The sequence below is a fragment of the Schistocerca nitens genome, chromosome 2 (genome assembly GCF_023898315.1).
Source record: "Schistocerca nitens isolate TAMUIC-IGC-003100 chromosome 2, iqSchNite1.1, whole genome shotgun sequence".
Lineage (NCBI taxonomy): Eukaryota > Metazoa > Arthropoda > Insecta > Orthoptera > Acrididae > Schistocerca > Schistocerca nitens.
The window spans coordinates 834479893-834497452 of record NC_064615.1 but is presented as its reverse complement, the minus strand read 5'-3'; the positions used below and the strand labels follow the sequence as shown (position 1 = coordinate 834497452).

Here is a 17560-nt window from a genome sequence, read left to right as displayed (position 1 = left end):
TTCAGGCTAGCACTTGATTTCAGTTGGAAATCCTTACACTGCCTTGCCTATACATTCTTCAGAAACCACATAGTGCCAACTGACTCTAGAGTCATAAAAAATAATGAAATACATAAACACAACACCAGAAAAAACTCAAATCTGCATGTTTTTCATACAAACACTCGACTGTGTAAAAAGGGAGCTTTCCACATGAGCCTCCAACTGTTCAACAATCTTCCCATTAGTATTAAGTCCATCAGAGACAACATAAAATTTAGCAAAGCCGTGAAGTCATATTTGTTGTGTCACTGTTTTTACACTGTAAATGAATACTTAGAACAGTAATCTTGCTATTTGTGTTAAACTGAAAACATTGAGCAATATAATGCATTAGGATACTATATGTTAACAATATTAACTGATATTTTCCGACATCTGCAACACACTGCGTACCATTAGATCACATGGAATAAATAAATAAATAAATAAATCTTGTCTTGCAGATAGCTTTTGATGTTGTTTAGTTAGCTGATCTCAAGAAGGGCAGGAGATATAGTCAATAAACTTATTGGAAAACCCTGGCAGCATAGTTCTGGTCAGTAAATGCCACAGATTGTCCCAGTATGGAAACCACCAAGCTGCACCAGCTGTGTTCTGTAACATTACCTGAGTCTTTGTGTGGACAATAAAGTTTTTTGAGGGGAATTAAAAAGTGATGGCATTAGTTGTACCCCTCTCTCACTGATGGAGGCTTACCTTTTTTGTAGAAAACAGGGAGTCACATTTACAACTTGCACTACATGAAACAAACTTCCTTCTTAATGTAGTGATATAACAGTGAAGAGCCAGGTAAGAATGTTAATGTTCCTAAGTTACATAAATAATTTTGCAGTGACTGAAAAACTACTCAAAAACTATAATATTTGCTAATGAAACAAGCACACTGATCAAGAGTCCAATATTACCCATACGAGACTTAAGGGGAGTTGGAATGCCGGAAAATGGAAAAAATTCACATTTTCAGTTTTTAACCTTATAACTTAATTTGAAATTTTCTGCTTAAAATGGTGCAAAATTTGTTAAGAAATTCCAATTGGAAGTATTTTTATTTAATTTTTCAAAATTACATGTGCGCCCAGCAAAGTTACCCATCTTGTGATTTGTACACATTTAAATCTTCGCATTTCCGAAAACATTACATATAGAAGGCTGTGGATTTCACTCTTCAGTTGTAGAATCTTTGATCCTTCCATAGGTACCATTGTTTTTACGACTAGCTGTGTTTATTGTTCAGTTTTTGATCTGTGAGTGTTTGTTTTGAGCCTCGAGTTTAGTTTGTCGCTCATTTGGAGTTTGTTATCTGTCTTGTTTTGACTTTCAGTGGTGAGTGCGTAGTTTCTACGATGCCTAGGAGTGCATCATTATTTAAAAAGCGAAAGTTTCGCGGTAATAGATTTACAAATAACGTTTGTTCAAGTGATTCTGCTTCAGCACCTGTTGATGCTGGTGAAAGTTCTGACGTTTGTACAGCTGAGATGTGTGAAGGAGACACGCCCACCAGTGCATCAAAAAAGAAGTTATCAAACTGTGCAAGTGAAATTACAGATGAAGCTTCTAATGAACAATATGTTTTAGTCGACTTTCCTGTTTTTACTGAGTTTATGAAGAAATGTTTGTGTTGTAATCTTTGTGGAGGTTCTTTTGATATGAACATAACAAACTCTATAGGACTTTCCTGCAAAATTGCTATAGTTTGTGCCAGTTGTGAAAATGAGACCTGTTTTTGGAGCTCTAAAACATGCAGTAGCAATTTGTTTGAGAGTAATATCAGGCTAATGTATGCAATGAGAGCAATTGGTAAAGGACATACTGCTGCTCAAACATTTTGTGCCATAATGAATCTTCCACCTCCACCTGCTAAAATTGACAATTACACTGAAGTGATAGGAGATGCTGTTCAGTCTGTAGCAGATTTATCAATGAAAGCTGCTGCCAGTGAAGCAAAATATATAAATGAAGGAAACCCAGATATCCCTGTTGCTTTTGATGGAACCTGGCAGAAAAGGGGTCACACATCCAAAAATGCTGTTGCTACTGTTACTAGTGTGGACAGCGGTAAAGTTTTGGACTATGAAGTGCTCACTAAACATTGTTACCATTGTGCATCTGGTAAGAAAGAAGCAGCTCACATATGTAGCAAGAATTATGAAGGTACGAGTGGAGGCATGGAGGCTGCCGCTGCTGTGAAAATGTTTAGCAGATCAGAAAAAGAACGGGGAGTATTTTACACAAAATTCCTTGGAGATGGGGACTCCAAGGCATACAAAAGTGTTACAGAATCCATGCCATATGTCAATAAGACAATAACTAAACTAGAATGTGTCGGTCATGTTCAGAAACGAATGGGCACTCGTCTAAGGAAACTGAAACAGAATCTGAAGGACAAAATTTTGTCAGATGGTAAAACCATTAGAGGTCGCCTGTCAGATAAAATTATAAATGAATTACAACAATACTATGGTATGGCAATAAGAAATAATGCAAATAATTTGCAGGAAATGAGACAAGCTGTATGGGCCACATATTTACATCGATCATCAACTGATGATAATCCTCAACATTTTGCTTGTCCAGATGGTCCTCAGTCATGGTGCAATTATAGAAAATCTCAAGCTACTGGGGATCCTTATCACCATAAAAATTATATTCCATTGGCTGTTATGGAAGTAATTAAACCAATATATAGAGACTTGGGGCATCCTGATCTTCTGCGAAAATGTCTTCATGGTTGTACCCAGAATCAAAACGAGTCGTTCAACAACCTCATTTGGACTCGTGTACCTAAGAATGTATTTGTTGGGATAAAAACATTGAAATGGGGAGTCAGTGATGCTGTTATTTCATTCAATGATGGTCATATGGGTAGGCTAAAGGTCATGGCAAGGCTCGGCATTGCTCCTGGTATCAACACCATCAGAGGTCTTCAGCTTCTGGACAGCGTGCGAGTAAGGAAGGCTCAGTATGCAGCTGAATTTAATACAAAAAAAGCAAGGGCAGCAAGGAGAAGAAAGCTTCTAGGTGAAGAAGAAGAACTAGAAGATGACCCTGATTACTCTGCTGGACACTTTTGATAATAGAATAAAAGGTATTTGTGAATTTTCATAATAAATTACTTTAATCGCATTTTCTGGCATTTGACATTTTTAGTGTTACATGTACCTTTATCTCATAAACCACTCAACCAACAACATTCAAATTTTCAGAAATGCTGCAAAACAGTTCAAAGAGGCCACTGAACTAGAATCATGACAAGAACTGGCTTATTCTCTGAACTAGGGAAGTTTATGTTATACTTTTTCCAATAAAAAATGGCTTAATGGTAAAAAATTCATAAATACTATACCAACAAAAAGAAAACATTGGTTCTAGTTCAGTGGGCTCACAATATATGCTGAAAACCTCTGCCAGAATTTCAAAGTTCTGAAGATAATAGTTCCAAAGAAAAAGGTACACAAAGTTAGCAAATTTAACATTGGCGAGATAGGGCATTCCAACTCCCCTTAATATAGATGATAGTTGAACAGGCATACAACAGATTCAAATCATTTGTATGCATTTGCATGTGCATTCTTTTCTCAATGACAGACAAGCACTATGTATGACTTTTTATTTGCCCATGTGATCAGCTTAACAATTTGCTAAGATAACCATCCAGTGATCTTTCAGTATATATAGAGGTGTTTTATTGCTTAACCTAAATTTAGAATATGTAGCAGCAAGAAACACAATTACCAATATGCTAACAAAAATTCATTTTCTTCCCAGTTTCAAAACATCTTTGGTTTATTTTCAGAACGTCATCGACTGAATGTAGAAACTCAGCAACTCCAACACCAGAACACAGAGTTGCAGAGGCTGCTGCGAGGTTACATACTGTCACCGGTTGGTAATGTGTATTATGAAACTTGCAAGTACACCTTAATAATGCATATAATATATCATCAGTGAAGAAACAATACCACATAACTGACTTCCAATTTTTCATTGACATACTTGTCTCAGTGAACTTGCTATTACCATGGGAATGATAAATTTCCAGTTGTTTACAATGAAAATATAGCTGAAAGAATATTTTGTAAGAACTAGGTAAAAAAAAAGTTGTAATTGCTGCATACCAGCAAAAGAATAATAACTCGTGTAAGTGGAGTGCCAGAAGCTCCATGACAATGTTTGCAGGTGATTCACTGTTGTTTACAGGGAGGTTACAGTGCCAGTGTGGGATATCAGAGGTTATGTGACAATGTTTGCAGGTGATTCACTATTGTTTGTAGGGAGGTTTCAATGCCAGAATTCTGTATCAAAGTGCTGGAAATCATACAGAGGATTGAAAACTGGAGCAATGACTGGCTGGTGTCAATCTACATATTCATATTCTACATTCAACTGTGCAATGATTTTTTTTCTTGGCAAAAGTTTGTCTTGTAAAATACTGTTCCATTTCTATCAACTGAATTCTTGCCTCAAGAAGTACTTTCCAACATAGACAGGACCTTAACAAGAATGGCAATGTGCATCAGATGCACACAGAGTCAGTTACTCACTATTGTTTCTTCAGTGGTAATACACTCCTGGAAATTGAAATAAGAACACCGTGAATTCATTGTCCCAGGAAGGGGAAACTTTATTGACACATTCCTGGGGTCAGATACATCACATGATCACACTGACAGAACCACAGGCACATAGACACAGGCAACAGAGCATGCACAATGTCGGCACTAGTACAGTGTATATCCACCTTTCGCAGCAATGCAGGCTGCTATTCTCCCATGGAGACGATCGTAGAGATGCTGGATGTAGTCCTGTGGCACGGCTTGCCATGCCATTTCCACCTGGCGCCTCAGTTGGACCAGCGTTCGTGCTGGACGTGCAGACCGCGTGAGACGACGCTTCATCCAGTCCCAAACATGCTCAATGGGGGACAGATCCGGAGATCTTGCTGGCCAGGGTAGTTGACTTACACCTTCTAGAGCACGTTGGGTGGCACGGGATACATGCGGACGTGCATTGTCCTGTTGGAACAGCAAGTTCCCTTGCCGGTCTAGGAATGGTAGAACGATGGGTTCGATGACGGTTTGGATGTACCGTGCACTATTCAGTGTCCCCTCGACGATCACCAGTGGTGTACGGCCAGTGTAGGAGATCGCTCCCCACACCATGATGCCGGGTGTTGGCCCTGTGTGCCTCGGTCGTATGCAGTCCTGATTGTGGCGCTCACCTGCACGGCGCCAAACACGCATACGACCATCATTGGCACCAAGGCAGAAGCGACTCTCATCGCTGAAGACGACACGTCTCCATTCCTCCCTCCATTCACGCCTGTCGCGACACCACTGGAGGCGGGCTGCACGATGTTGGGGCGTGAGCGGAAGACGGCCTAACGGTGTGCGGGACCGTAGCCCAGCTTCATGGAGACGGTTGCGAATGGTCCTCGCCGATGTCCCAGGAGCAACAGTGTCCCTAATTTGCTGGGAAGTGGCGGTGCGGTCCCCTACGGCACTGCGTAGGATCCTACGGTCTTGGCGTGCATCCGTGCGTCGCTGCGGTCCGGTCCCAGGTCGACGGGCACGTGCACCTTCCGCCGACCACTGGCGACAACATCGATGTACTGTGGAGACCTCACGCCCCACGTGTTGAGCAATTCGGCGGTACGTCCACCCGGCCTCCCGCATGCCCACTATACGCCCTCGCTCAAAGTCCGTCAACTGCACATACGGTTCACGTCCACGCTGTCGCGGCATGCTACCAGTGTTAAAGACTGCGATGGAGCTCCGTATGCCACGGCAAACTGGCTGACACTGACGGCGGCGGTGCACAAATGCTGCGCAGCTAGCGCCATTCGACGGCCAACACCGCGGTTCCTGGTGTGTCCGCTGTGCCGTGCGTATGATCATTGCTTGTACAGCCCTCTCGCAGTGTCCGGAGCAAGTATGGTGGGTCTGACACACCGGTGTCAATGTGTTCTTTTTTCCATTTCCAGGAGTGTATATAAGTTTGTAAAATGTTTATGACCAAAGAGACTTAATTGGAAAGGCTCCTATTCATATTTGTCATTCTTAATCAAAACAGCAACAAATTACTTTTTCTTTATATAAAGTGAGAGAATAATCTTGCCTATCAGCCAGTAACATCACTTTAACAATGTATTTTCGATCAGTCTCTTGTTGAGACTAATGCACAAAAATAATCATACAGCAATAGTGTCACCTGTTAAGCTGTTCTCCACTTATGAAAGTAACTAGAACCTTTTGCCTGTGGCGTTGCCTGCACATGCATAAGACACATATACTGCACACAACTCCTCCTCCAGCTTCTCTCTGTCAATCTCCTCCTCCTATGTCTCTCTTTCCACCACCTTCTTCCATCACCTCTCCATGTATCTCTTCCTTTCCCTCTCTACTTACCTTCTCATCCCTCTCTCTCTCTCTCTGCTCATTTCCTCTTTCATTTTCTTTCTGTCTGTCATCTCCTCCTCCCTTCCTCATCACTCTGCCCATTTCTTCCCCCTTTTCATCCATTTCCTCCTTCCCCTCCCTCGTCCTCCTCCCCCTGTCTGCACATCTCTGCCTCCCCCTCCCTCTGTTCATATCCTCATCCACCTGCTCTACATCCATCTCTTCCTTCCCCTCTCCCCCATCTCCTCCTCCCCCTCTCTCTGCTTATCTCCTCCACCACCCTCTTTCTGTCCATCATCTTCTCCTCCCCTCCTCCTCTCTCTTTTTCTCTCTTCCCATTTTCTCCTTCCTCCTCTTCCCAGCCATCTCCTTCACACCCCTGTCTCTGTCCATCACCTCCTCCCACTCGACCCATATCCTCCTCCATCCTCTCTCTGTCCATCTCCTCCTCTCCCTCTCAGGCTATATCCTTCTCCCTCTCTCTCTCTCTCTCTCTTGCCACCTCCCCCTCCCCCTTTTTCTGACTATGTCCTTCATCCCCCTCTCTCTGTCCATTTCCTCCTCCCCTTGTCTGCTCTCTGTCCATTTCCTTCTCCCCCTCACTCTCGTCATCTCCTCTACCACCTCTCTCTGTTCATCTCCTCCTCTCCTCTCTCAGGTCATCTCCTCCACCCCCTCTCTCCTTACATCATCTCCTGCTCCTCTCTGTCCATGTTCTCCTCACCCTATCTCTGTCCACCTCCTCCTCTCTATATTTCTGCCCATCTCCTTCTCCTCTCTCACTCCAACAATCTCCTCCTCTCCCCTCTTTCTGGCCATCTCCCTCTCCCCTCTTTCTGTCTGTACACACTCACCCACTCTGTACATTACCTCCTCTCCCTTTCTGTCCATGTACTCCTCCCCTCTCTCTGGTCATCTCCTCCATCCCCTCTCTCCTTACATCACCTCCTACTCCTCTCTGTCCTTGTCCTCCTCCCCCCTATCATTGTCCAACTCCTCCTCCCCATATCTCTGGACATCACTTCCTCCCCTCTCATACTGCCAATCTCCTCCTGCCCCCCTCTTTCTGGCTAACTCCCCCTCCCCTCTTTCTGTCTGTACCCACTCCCCCTCTCTCTACATTACCTCCTTCCCCTGTTTGTACATGCACTCCTCCCTCATCTCTGTCCATCTCCTCTTCCCCTCTCACTCTGCCAGTCTTCTCCTCCCACTCTTTCTTTCTATCTCTGCCTCCCCTCTTTCTGTCTGTATCACCCCTCCTCTCTGATCATCTCCTCCTCTCCCTCTCTCTGCTCATTTTCTCCCTTCTTCTCTCTATCTGTCCCCTCCCCCCATCTCTATCCATATCCTCCTCCCCATATGTCTGACCATCTCCTCCTCCCTCCTCTCTCAGTAAATCTCCTCCTCTCTGTCTCTCTATCCATGCCCTCCTCCCCTACCTCTGTCTGTCTCCTCCTCCCCCTATCTGACCACCTCTTTTTTTCTGTCTCTGTACTACTTCTCCCCCTGTATGACCATCCCCTCCTCTCTTTCTCTCTGTTCACCTCCCACTCCCCTTCTCTGAACATCACTTCTACCCCCCTTCTGTGTCTCATAGTCCACCTTACTCTCTCCATCTCGTCCTCCCTACCTCTATGTCCATCTCCTCCTCCCCTCATTCTGTCCATGCCCTCCTCCCCTCTCTGACAATCTCCATCTCCCCTCTCTCTCTCTGTATATCTGCTCCCCATCTCCTTGTCCATCCCCTTCTCCCCCTCTCTTCCCTTTTCCTCCTCTCCCTGACCAATTCTCCCTCCCCATCCCTCTGATCACTTCCTCCTCCCCTGCCCCCTGTCCTTGCCCTCCTCCCAACTGTCTCTGTGGACTTCCTCCACTCCATGTCTTTCTGTCCATCTCCCCCTCCCCATTTCTCTACCCAATTCAGCCTTCTCTTTCTCTCTCTCTTCAGCCTTGCCTATTCACATGCATAGTCCGAGAAATGAATCCCTATTCTACCCACACAATGTCCTGGTCATGCAGGGAAACCTAGATGTCAGGAGAAATGAACCCATTTCACCCCCACCACTACACATAGATACACACATAAATATGTTCACTTTTATATATGTAAATGATTTCATAAAGAATCTTTTATAAGCAGTCTATAACAACATCTGTAAAACTTAAAATTCTGTATTATTTTTTCTCTTTCTGGAGTACACAGCTGATAATGGATATTTTATCTATTTACAGCAGTTTGTGAAGATAGTTATGATTTTCATTACAAAATTACTTAACTGTAAAGTATGTTGTGTGTCATTTGACATTAGTGTGCTAAAATCGTCATTTGTGATTTGTAGGAGAAAAAGCAATTGGGAATATTTAGTAGAGAATAGTGTTGTATTATATTGCTATACGGTACCTAATATAATAACAATAACTTTGATGAGGCTGTGATCTAATCAGGACACACACTGACAGAATTTCACACTTTTGGGTTTTCTGAAAGTACAAAATTGTGAATTTTGTTTATTTGTAATAAAAGAGTCATTAAAAATCCCATCTAATCTTGTTTCCAGACAAATCATGACTGATCTTATTTGGAAAATACTGAATAAAAATGGGAAAGATGTTGAGGATTTGGTAATTAAAATTGCTGTACACAAACAAGATAAAAAGTCATTACTTATGTGTGTTCTCTGTTTCCTGAGAATTAAGGTGCTTGCTTGGAGAATACAAACATTAGTTTCAGTTAGTAGCTAGTGGCCTTCTGGTAGTATTATGTTGCATTCTGCTATGTTGACAGTCACACTTGTTTTAACAAAATAAAGTGTGGTTTTATTATATTTTTTTTTAAATAGTACACCATATTGTTGGTTAGTGTTTTTATAAAAAATTATATTTGGTTGTATTGAAAATAACTACTTACAAGCAAACAGGAATAATAATTTTTCTAATTTGTATTCATTTTCATAATATACACACTCCTACATATCTCTAGTTTCACATAACATACAAGGGTAATCACAAAAGTAAGGTCTCCTATTTTTTTATGAGTATATAGACCTGTTTAATTCTACAATGGTTTACATCAGTTTACAGCTTGAACATTTAGCTATTTTTCGACATAATGACCATTCTGTCGATGCATTTTTGTAGATGCTGTGGCAGTTTTTGTATGCCCATGTCATACCAGCTCGTTGCCATACTGTTCAAAAAGTTGTGAACCTCTTCTTTCACCTCGTCATCGGAGCAGTATCACTGGGATCACAATTAATACTGACAGGTACTGTCAGACACTGAAAAAACTCAAATGGGCAATTCAGAACCGGAGAAGAGGAACATTGAGCAAGGGCATACATGTTCTCCATGACAACGCTCACCCACACATCACTTGGCTAACCGCTGCTCTCCTGCAACAGTTTCAGTGGAACATAATCATCCACCCACACTATAGTCCTGACTTGGCGTCCAGTGACTATCACCTGTTCCCTAGGTTAAAAGAACATTTGGCTGGAAAGCGATTCAGCTCTGATAACGAGATGAATGAAGAGGTCCATAACTTTTTGAACAGCATGGCGGCGAGATGGTATGACATGGGCATACAAAAACTGCCACAGTGTCTACAAAAATGCTTCGACAGAAATGGTGATTATGTCAAAAAATAGCTAAATATTCAAGCTGTAAACCAAAGCAAACCATTGTAGAAATAAACAGGTGTATGTACTTATAAAAAAAAAAAGAGACCTTACTTTTGGGATTACCCTCATATCATATCAATAGCCACTTGACATCTGATTAAAGATCTCTTCTAGGCTTTTCAATGCATTATGGTCATTAATTACACACACATCAATGATGCACTTGAAGATTTTCTGATGTCATTAACCCGCACACTAAATCACTGGAAACCATTCCTATTTTTAGAATGGTCATCAGACAAATGCATGTGATTATAGGCCTCCATCACTGGGCCACTGAATATCTGTTATAGAATTAGGAACAAATTTTATGCTTGTGTATTTGACTTTTTTGCAGAATGAAAATCTTTTCTGTGGGAATCAACACGATTTTGCAACCAAAAATCCAACAAACCGTAGATAATTGCACGCAGATTGCAACTGTGCCCTTTATTTTCTGGAATTAATTTTATACAGTTCTGCACTGCCATTTAGTGAACAAAATATGAGCTTACAGCATACCAGACTGTCTTGATTAAGAACTTTATAGCAAGTAAAGATTCAAAACTTAATTTTTGATAGGATGACATCCTGAAAGTTAAAAACAAATTATCTAGTGGATAACATTGGGAGCTCTGTGAAGCTATTCACACATGATGCTGTCATGTATGTGAAAGTTACAACACCAGAAAATTGTAGTGAAATGAGGAAGACATGCAGAGGATCAGTATTTGGTACTGGGACTATCAGATTACCCTAAACGTAAATAAATGTAAAAAAATCCCATAAATAGGTAAAGATACCCATTAGTGTTTGGTTAAGCTAGAAGTGATAAATCCCTACAAACAACAACAGCCATCAAATATCCATTAGTAGCCATCTGGAGCAACCTAAAGTGGAATGTGAGATAAAACTAATTGTAGGAAAGACAGATGCCAGACTGAGGTTTCTTGGCAGTATCTTAAGAAAATGTAATTCATTCATGAAAGAAGTGGATTATAAAACACTGTTAAGACTGATTTTTATTATTGCTCGTCAATCTGGAACTCTTACCAGACTGGATTCATAGAAGAAGTAGAGAAGATCCAATGAAGAGGGATTGTTTTGTCATGGATTCATTTAGTAAGCACCAGTCTTACCGAAATACTCATCAAACTTCAATGGCAAATGGTACAAGAGATTTAGTGTGCACCTCAGAGAAGTTTATCATTACCTAATTCTGAAAATGTACATTCCAAGAAGAATTATGTAATTTGTTACTGCTTCCCACATACATTTCTTGAAATGATCACAATGGAAAAATCTGATAAATTAGAGCTGACACAGTAGCCTACTGGCTGTTGCTCTTCTCACATACTGTTTATAAATGGAACAGGAAAGGGAAGAAATGATAAGGCGCCAGAAGTATCATCCACCACACATTGTAAGAAGGCTTGCTAAGTGTAGATGTGGATGTAGATTCAATTAGGTGATCATCTCAGTCTTTACTTTTCTCCTGAAGTCCAGCGAAGAATTTATTTTGCTGTCTTCCACATATTCACATGACTGTATGCCATGCCAGCTCCATTTAATTTTCATTGAATCCATAAGTATGACTTTTCCTCTGGTCTGTTAATTTATCCATTTGTTTGTTTCCTTGTCTCTCCTAGTAATTTCCAACATGCATCTCTCCAGGGTTTACTGAAAAACTTTCTGTTTTAACTGGTAATTCACTTTGAACACATATGTCTGACTGTCATAACTCAAAAATTGTAACACACACAAAATATTAGCATTCCATTTTAGACACTCTTTAATCTTCATTCTGAAAAGTCTTTATAGTGTGCCAAAAGGATACCAAACCAGTTCTTCTTCTGTTCATTTATTTTCTTGTTTGTCCAATTGTTATCTTTAGCTGCACTAAATACAGTAATTCGCCAACTGATTGGGTGACTTCTCTGTCTCTCTTAGTGGGTTTGTTATACTTTATTTTAGCATTAAAAATGATGTTTTGGCACGCTTTTGGAATTGATCTTGAAGTTCTTCCACTTGTTTGTAGAAATTCACTTTAAACATACAAAGACCTAAAATATGTCTGCTTGTGAGATGTCTGCTTGTGTCTGTATATGTGTGGATGGATATGTGTGTGTGTGTGTGTGTGTGAGTGTATACCTGTCCTTTTTTCCCCCTAAGGTAAGTCTTTCCGCTCCCGGGATTGGAATGACTCCTTACCCTCTCCCCTAAAACCCACATCCTTTCGTCTTTCCCTCTCCTTCCCTCTTTCCTGATGAGGCAACAGTTTGCTGCGAAAGCTTGAATTTTGTGTGTGTGTTTGTGTGTCTCTCGACCTGCCAGCGCTTTCGTTCGGTAAGTCATATCATCTTTGTTTTTAGATATATTTTTCCCACATGGAATGTTTCCCTCTATTAAAACAAAGATTCTGTAACTTATCAAACAAATAATACAAAGATTCTGTAACTTACCAAACGAATAAGTATATGATAGAGGGAAACATTCCATGTTAGATTAATAGAGGGAAACATTCCACGTGGGAAAAATATATCTAAAGACAAAGATAATGTGACTTACCATGCGAAAGCGCTGGCAGGTTAATAGATACACAAACAAACACATACATACACACAAAATTCAAGCTTTCGCAGCCAATGGTTGCTTCGTCAGGAAAGAGTGAAACAGAGGGAAAGATGAAAGGATGTGGGTTTTAAGGGAGATGTTAAGGAGTCATTCCAGTCCCGGGAGTGGAAAGACTCACCTTAGGGGGAAAAAAGGACAGGTATACACTCGCACACACACACATATCCATCCGCACTTACACAGACAAAAGCAGACATTTGTAAAGGCAAAGAATTTGGGCAGAGATGTCAGTCGAGGCGGAAGTACAGAGGCAAAGATGTTGTTGAAAGACAGGTGAGGTATGAGCAGTGGTAACTTGAAATTAGCGGACATTGAGGCCTGGCGGATAACGAGAAGAGAGGATATACTGAAGGGCAAGTTCCCATCTCCAGAGTTCTGACAGGTTGGTGTTAGTGGGAAGTATCCAGATAACCCGGACGGTGTAACACTGTGCCAAGATGTGCTGGCCGTGCACCAAGGCATGTTTAGCCACAGGGTGATCCTCATTACCAACAAACACTGTCTGCATGTGTCCATTCATGCAAATGGATAGTTTGTTGCTGGTCATTCCCACATAGAAAGCTTCACAGTGTAGGCAGGTCAGTTGGTAAATCACGTGGGTGCTTTCACACGTGGCTCTGCCTTTGATCGTGTACACCTTCTGGGTTACAGGACTGGAGTACGTGGTGGTGGGAGGGTGCATTGGACAGGTTTTACACTGGGGCCAGTTACAAGGGTAGGAGCCAGAGGGTAAGGAAGGTGGTTTGGGGATTTCATAGGGATGAACTAAGAGGTTACGAAGGTTAGGTGGATGGCGGAAAGACACTCTTGGTGGAGTGGGGAGGATTTCATGAAGGATGGATCTCATTTCAGGTCAGGATTTGAGGAAGTCATATCCCTCCTGGAGAGCCACATTCAGAGTCTGATCCAGTCCCGGAAAGTATCCTGTCACAAGTGGGGCACTTTTGTGGTTCTTCTGTGGGAGGTTCTGGGTTTGAGGGGATGAGGAAGTGGCTCTGGTTATTTGCTTCTGTACCAGGTCAGGAGGGTAGTTGCAGGATGTGAAAGCTGTTTTCAGGTTGTTGGTGTAATGGTTCGGGGATTCCGGACTGGAGCAGATTCGTTTGCCACGAAGACCTAGGCTGTAGGGAAGGGACCTTTTGATGTGGAATGAGTGGCAGCTGTCTTAATGGAGGTACTGTTGCTTGTTGGTGGGTTTGATGTGGACGGTCTTGTGAAGCTGGCCATTGGACAGATGGAGGTCAACGTCAAGGAAAGTGGCATGGGATTTGGAGTAGGACCAGGTGAATCTGATGGAACCAAAGTAGTTGAGGTTGGAGAGGAAATTCTGGAGTTCTTCTTCACTGTGAGTCCAGATCATGAAGATGTCATCAATAAATCTGTACCAAACTTTGGGTTGGCAGGCCTGGGTAACCAAGAAGGCTTCCTCTAAGTGACCCATGAATAGGTTAGCGTACGAGGGGGCCATCCTGGTACCCATGGCTGTTCCCTTTAATTGTTGGTATGTCTGGCCTTCAAAAGTGAAGAAGTTGTGGGTCAGGATGAAGCTGGCTAAGGTAATGAGAAAGAGGTGTTAGGTAGGGTGGCAGGTGATCTGCGTGAAAGGAAGTGCTCCATCGCAGCGAGGCCCTGGAAGTGCGGAATATTTGTGTATAAGGAAGTGGCATCAATGGCTAAAAAGATGATTTCCAGGGGTAATAGATTGGGTAAGGATTCCAGCCGTTTGAGAAAGTGGTTGGTGTCTTTGATGAAGGATAGGAGACTGCATGTAATGTGTTGCAGGTGTTGATCTATGTAGGCAGAGATACATTCTGTGGGAGCTTGGTAACCAGCTACAATGGGGCGGCCGGGATGATTGGGTTTGTGAATTTTAGGAAGAAGGTAGAAGGTAGGGGTGCGGGGTGTCAGTGGAGTCAGGAGGTTGATGGAGTCAGGTGAAAGGTTTTGTAGGGGGCCTAAGGTGTCCTCAATCTTTCCTCTCCCTCATCCACACAGGCTGTTCAAAGCATCCTCCTACAGGCCAACTACAAATTAGAACAGCATGCCACCCTCCACCTCAAAAAACTATCCAATCTCCTGGTTTCCCACCTCCGGAAAGGCCACTCACTCACCCTTCACAACCCATTCCACATCAAACGGTCCCTTCCCTACAGCCTAGGTCTTCGTGGCAAACGAATCTGCTCCAATCCAGAATCCCCGAACCATTACACCAACAACCTGAAAACAGCTTTCACATCCTGCAACTACCCTCCCGACCTGGTACAGAAGCAAATAACCAGAGCCACTTCCTCATCCCCTCAAACCCAGAACCTCCCACAGAAGAACCACAAAAGTGCCCCACTTGTGACAGGATACTTTCCGGGACTGGATCAGACTCTGAATGTGGCTCTCCAGCAGGGATATGACTTCCTCAAATCCTGACCTGAAATGAGATCCATCCTTCATGAAATCCTCCCCACTCCACCAAGAGTGTCTTTCCGCCGTCAACCTAACCTCCGTAACCTCTTAGTTCATCCCTATGAAATAACCAAACCACCTTCCTTACCCTCTGGCTCCTACCCTTGTAACCGGCCCCGGTGTAAAACCTGTCCAATGCACCCTCCCACCACCACGTACTCCAGTCCTGTAACCTGGAAGGTGTACATGATCAAAGGCAGAGCCACGTGTGAAAGCACCCACATGATTTACCAACTGACCTGCCTACACTGTGAAGCTTTCTATGAGGGAATGACCAGCAACAAACTGTCCATTCACATGAATGGACCCAGGCAGACAGTGTTTGTTGGTAATGACCCTGTGGCTAAACATGCCCTGGTGCACGGCCAGCACATCTTGGCACAGTGTTACACTGTCCGGGTTATCTGGATACTTCCCACTAACACCAACCTGTCAGAACTCCAGAGATGGGAACTTGCCCTTCAGTATATCCTCTCTTCTCGTTATCCACCAGGCCTCAACCTCCGCTAATTTCAAGTTACCACCGCTCATACCTCACCTGTCTTTCAACAACATCTTTGCCTCTGTACTTCCGCCTCGACTGACATTTTTGCCCAAACTCTTTGCCTTTACAAATGTCTGCTTGTGTCTGTGTATGTGCGGATGGATATGTGTGTGTGTGCGAGTGTATACCTGTCCTTTTTTCCCCCTAAGGTAAGTCTTTCCACTCCCGCGATTGGAATGACTCCTTACCCTCTCCCTTAAAACCCACATCCTTTCATCTTTCCTTCTCCTTCACTCTTTCCTGACGAAGCAACCATTGGTTGCGAAAGCTTGAATTTTGTGTGTATGTATGCGTTTGTTTGTGTATCTATCGACTTGCCAGCGCTTTTGTATGGTAAGTCACATCATCTTTGTTTTTAGATCTATTTCTCGCACGTGGAATGTTTCCCTCTATTATATTCATAACATTCATTTGAACCCAACAATTACGTTTATTATTGTCACTGTTGCATTTCGAAATCTTTTCTGTTGTCTTATTTACTCTTTCTGTTTTTGCCATTAGGTTGACTTTGTATTCACCTCCTTTTTACCGTAATCCACTATACAATTTTATCCCGCCTATATATACTCAATAATACGTAACCCACTTCCAACCATAACCAAAAATTTTTTTTCCGCTTTCAACACTACTGCTGCCATAAAATCCACCGTTTCTAGTTCACAAACAGTTCCTTTCACCTATTAAACAACCATTTCGGCTAGTTCTAATAACTTTCGCTTTATTTCCATTTCCGTTTTTCCCACATCATTGATCATTTTTAGCCGCTTCCCACAGGTTTTAACGTCATTATTTCTTCGTCAGACAATTGTTAGCCTCATTCTCATTATCTACCACCACAAAACCACTCCTTTTAATACATTTACACGTAGTTTTTTCGAAATTTTACCGAATTTCTCCATCCTTTAACGTGTTTTGGCGGCAACACAACCACCTAACCTTTATGCACATCGTTGTCTACCAACCCAAGTTCACCACAGGATCAACACAGCCCAGCTTTAAGCAACAATTTTTCGCCTTTTTTCACACCAGATCTCCAGTTGCTTTCTAGTTCACCTTTATCTCTCCCCATATATATATATTTTTTTCATTTTCATTTCAGCCTCATGTGACACTTTCCTCCTTCTAATACCATGTCACCCTCACAACACCCCCACAACGACCCCATTAAGTTTTATTTACATTCCCTCCGCAAACATGCCTTCGCCCTAGCCAGATTACGCTCCCATGTTTTATTTTCTCAGGCTTGTCTGACATTTGGCATTACCCCCAAAGGCCTCATCTCTGGCTGCAACCCTTCTTTCCATCAGTCTCTATACCAGTTCCAAACTGAACAATCCATTGCTCTCACCCACCTAATCCTTCACCTACACATCAACTCAGCCAATGAACACACCCATCAACTCCTATCCTTAATAAAAGTCCTCAATCTTTCCTCTCCCGCATCCACACTGGCTGTTCAAAGCATCCTCCAACAGGCCAACCGCAAATTAGAACAGCACGCCACCCTCCACCTCAAAAAACTATCCAATCTCCTGGTTTCCCACCTCCAGAAAGGCAACTCACTCACCCTTCACAACCTTTCCAGCAAACCTCAACCTCCTCTCATTGCACACAAACCCAGTCTCTCCCATCTACTCAATCTCCCACTTCCAGCTCCACTCCCTCCAAAACCTCAAAATTCCAATCAACACAATCTGGAACCGCAACACCCTAATTTAGTAGTTAACCTTTCCTCCAAACCTCTCTCCCAATCCGAAACCTCTGTCCTATCCAAAGGCCTCACCTTCAGCCCCACTCCCAGATTCAACCAAACAGCCCTTGTCAAAGAT

The 17560-nt window shown here is 42.6% G+C and overlaps 1 protein-coding gene across 1 annotated transcript in view; it reads left to right on the top strand.

Moving 5' to 3' along the window:
• LOC126235373 (dynein regulatory complex protein 1) overlaps window positions 1-17560 on the top strand; it is a 444155-nt gene that overhangs the window by 400448 nt on the left and 26147 nt on the right. The window contains exon 15 of the mRNA XM_049944096.1: window positions 3836-3924. Coding sequence (XP_049800053.1) covers window positions 3836-3924 — 89 coding nt within the window. The remainder of the gene's footprint in view (window positions 1-3835; window positions 3925-17560) is intronic.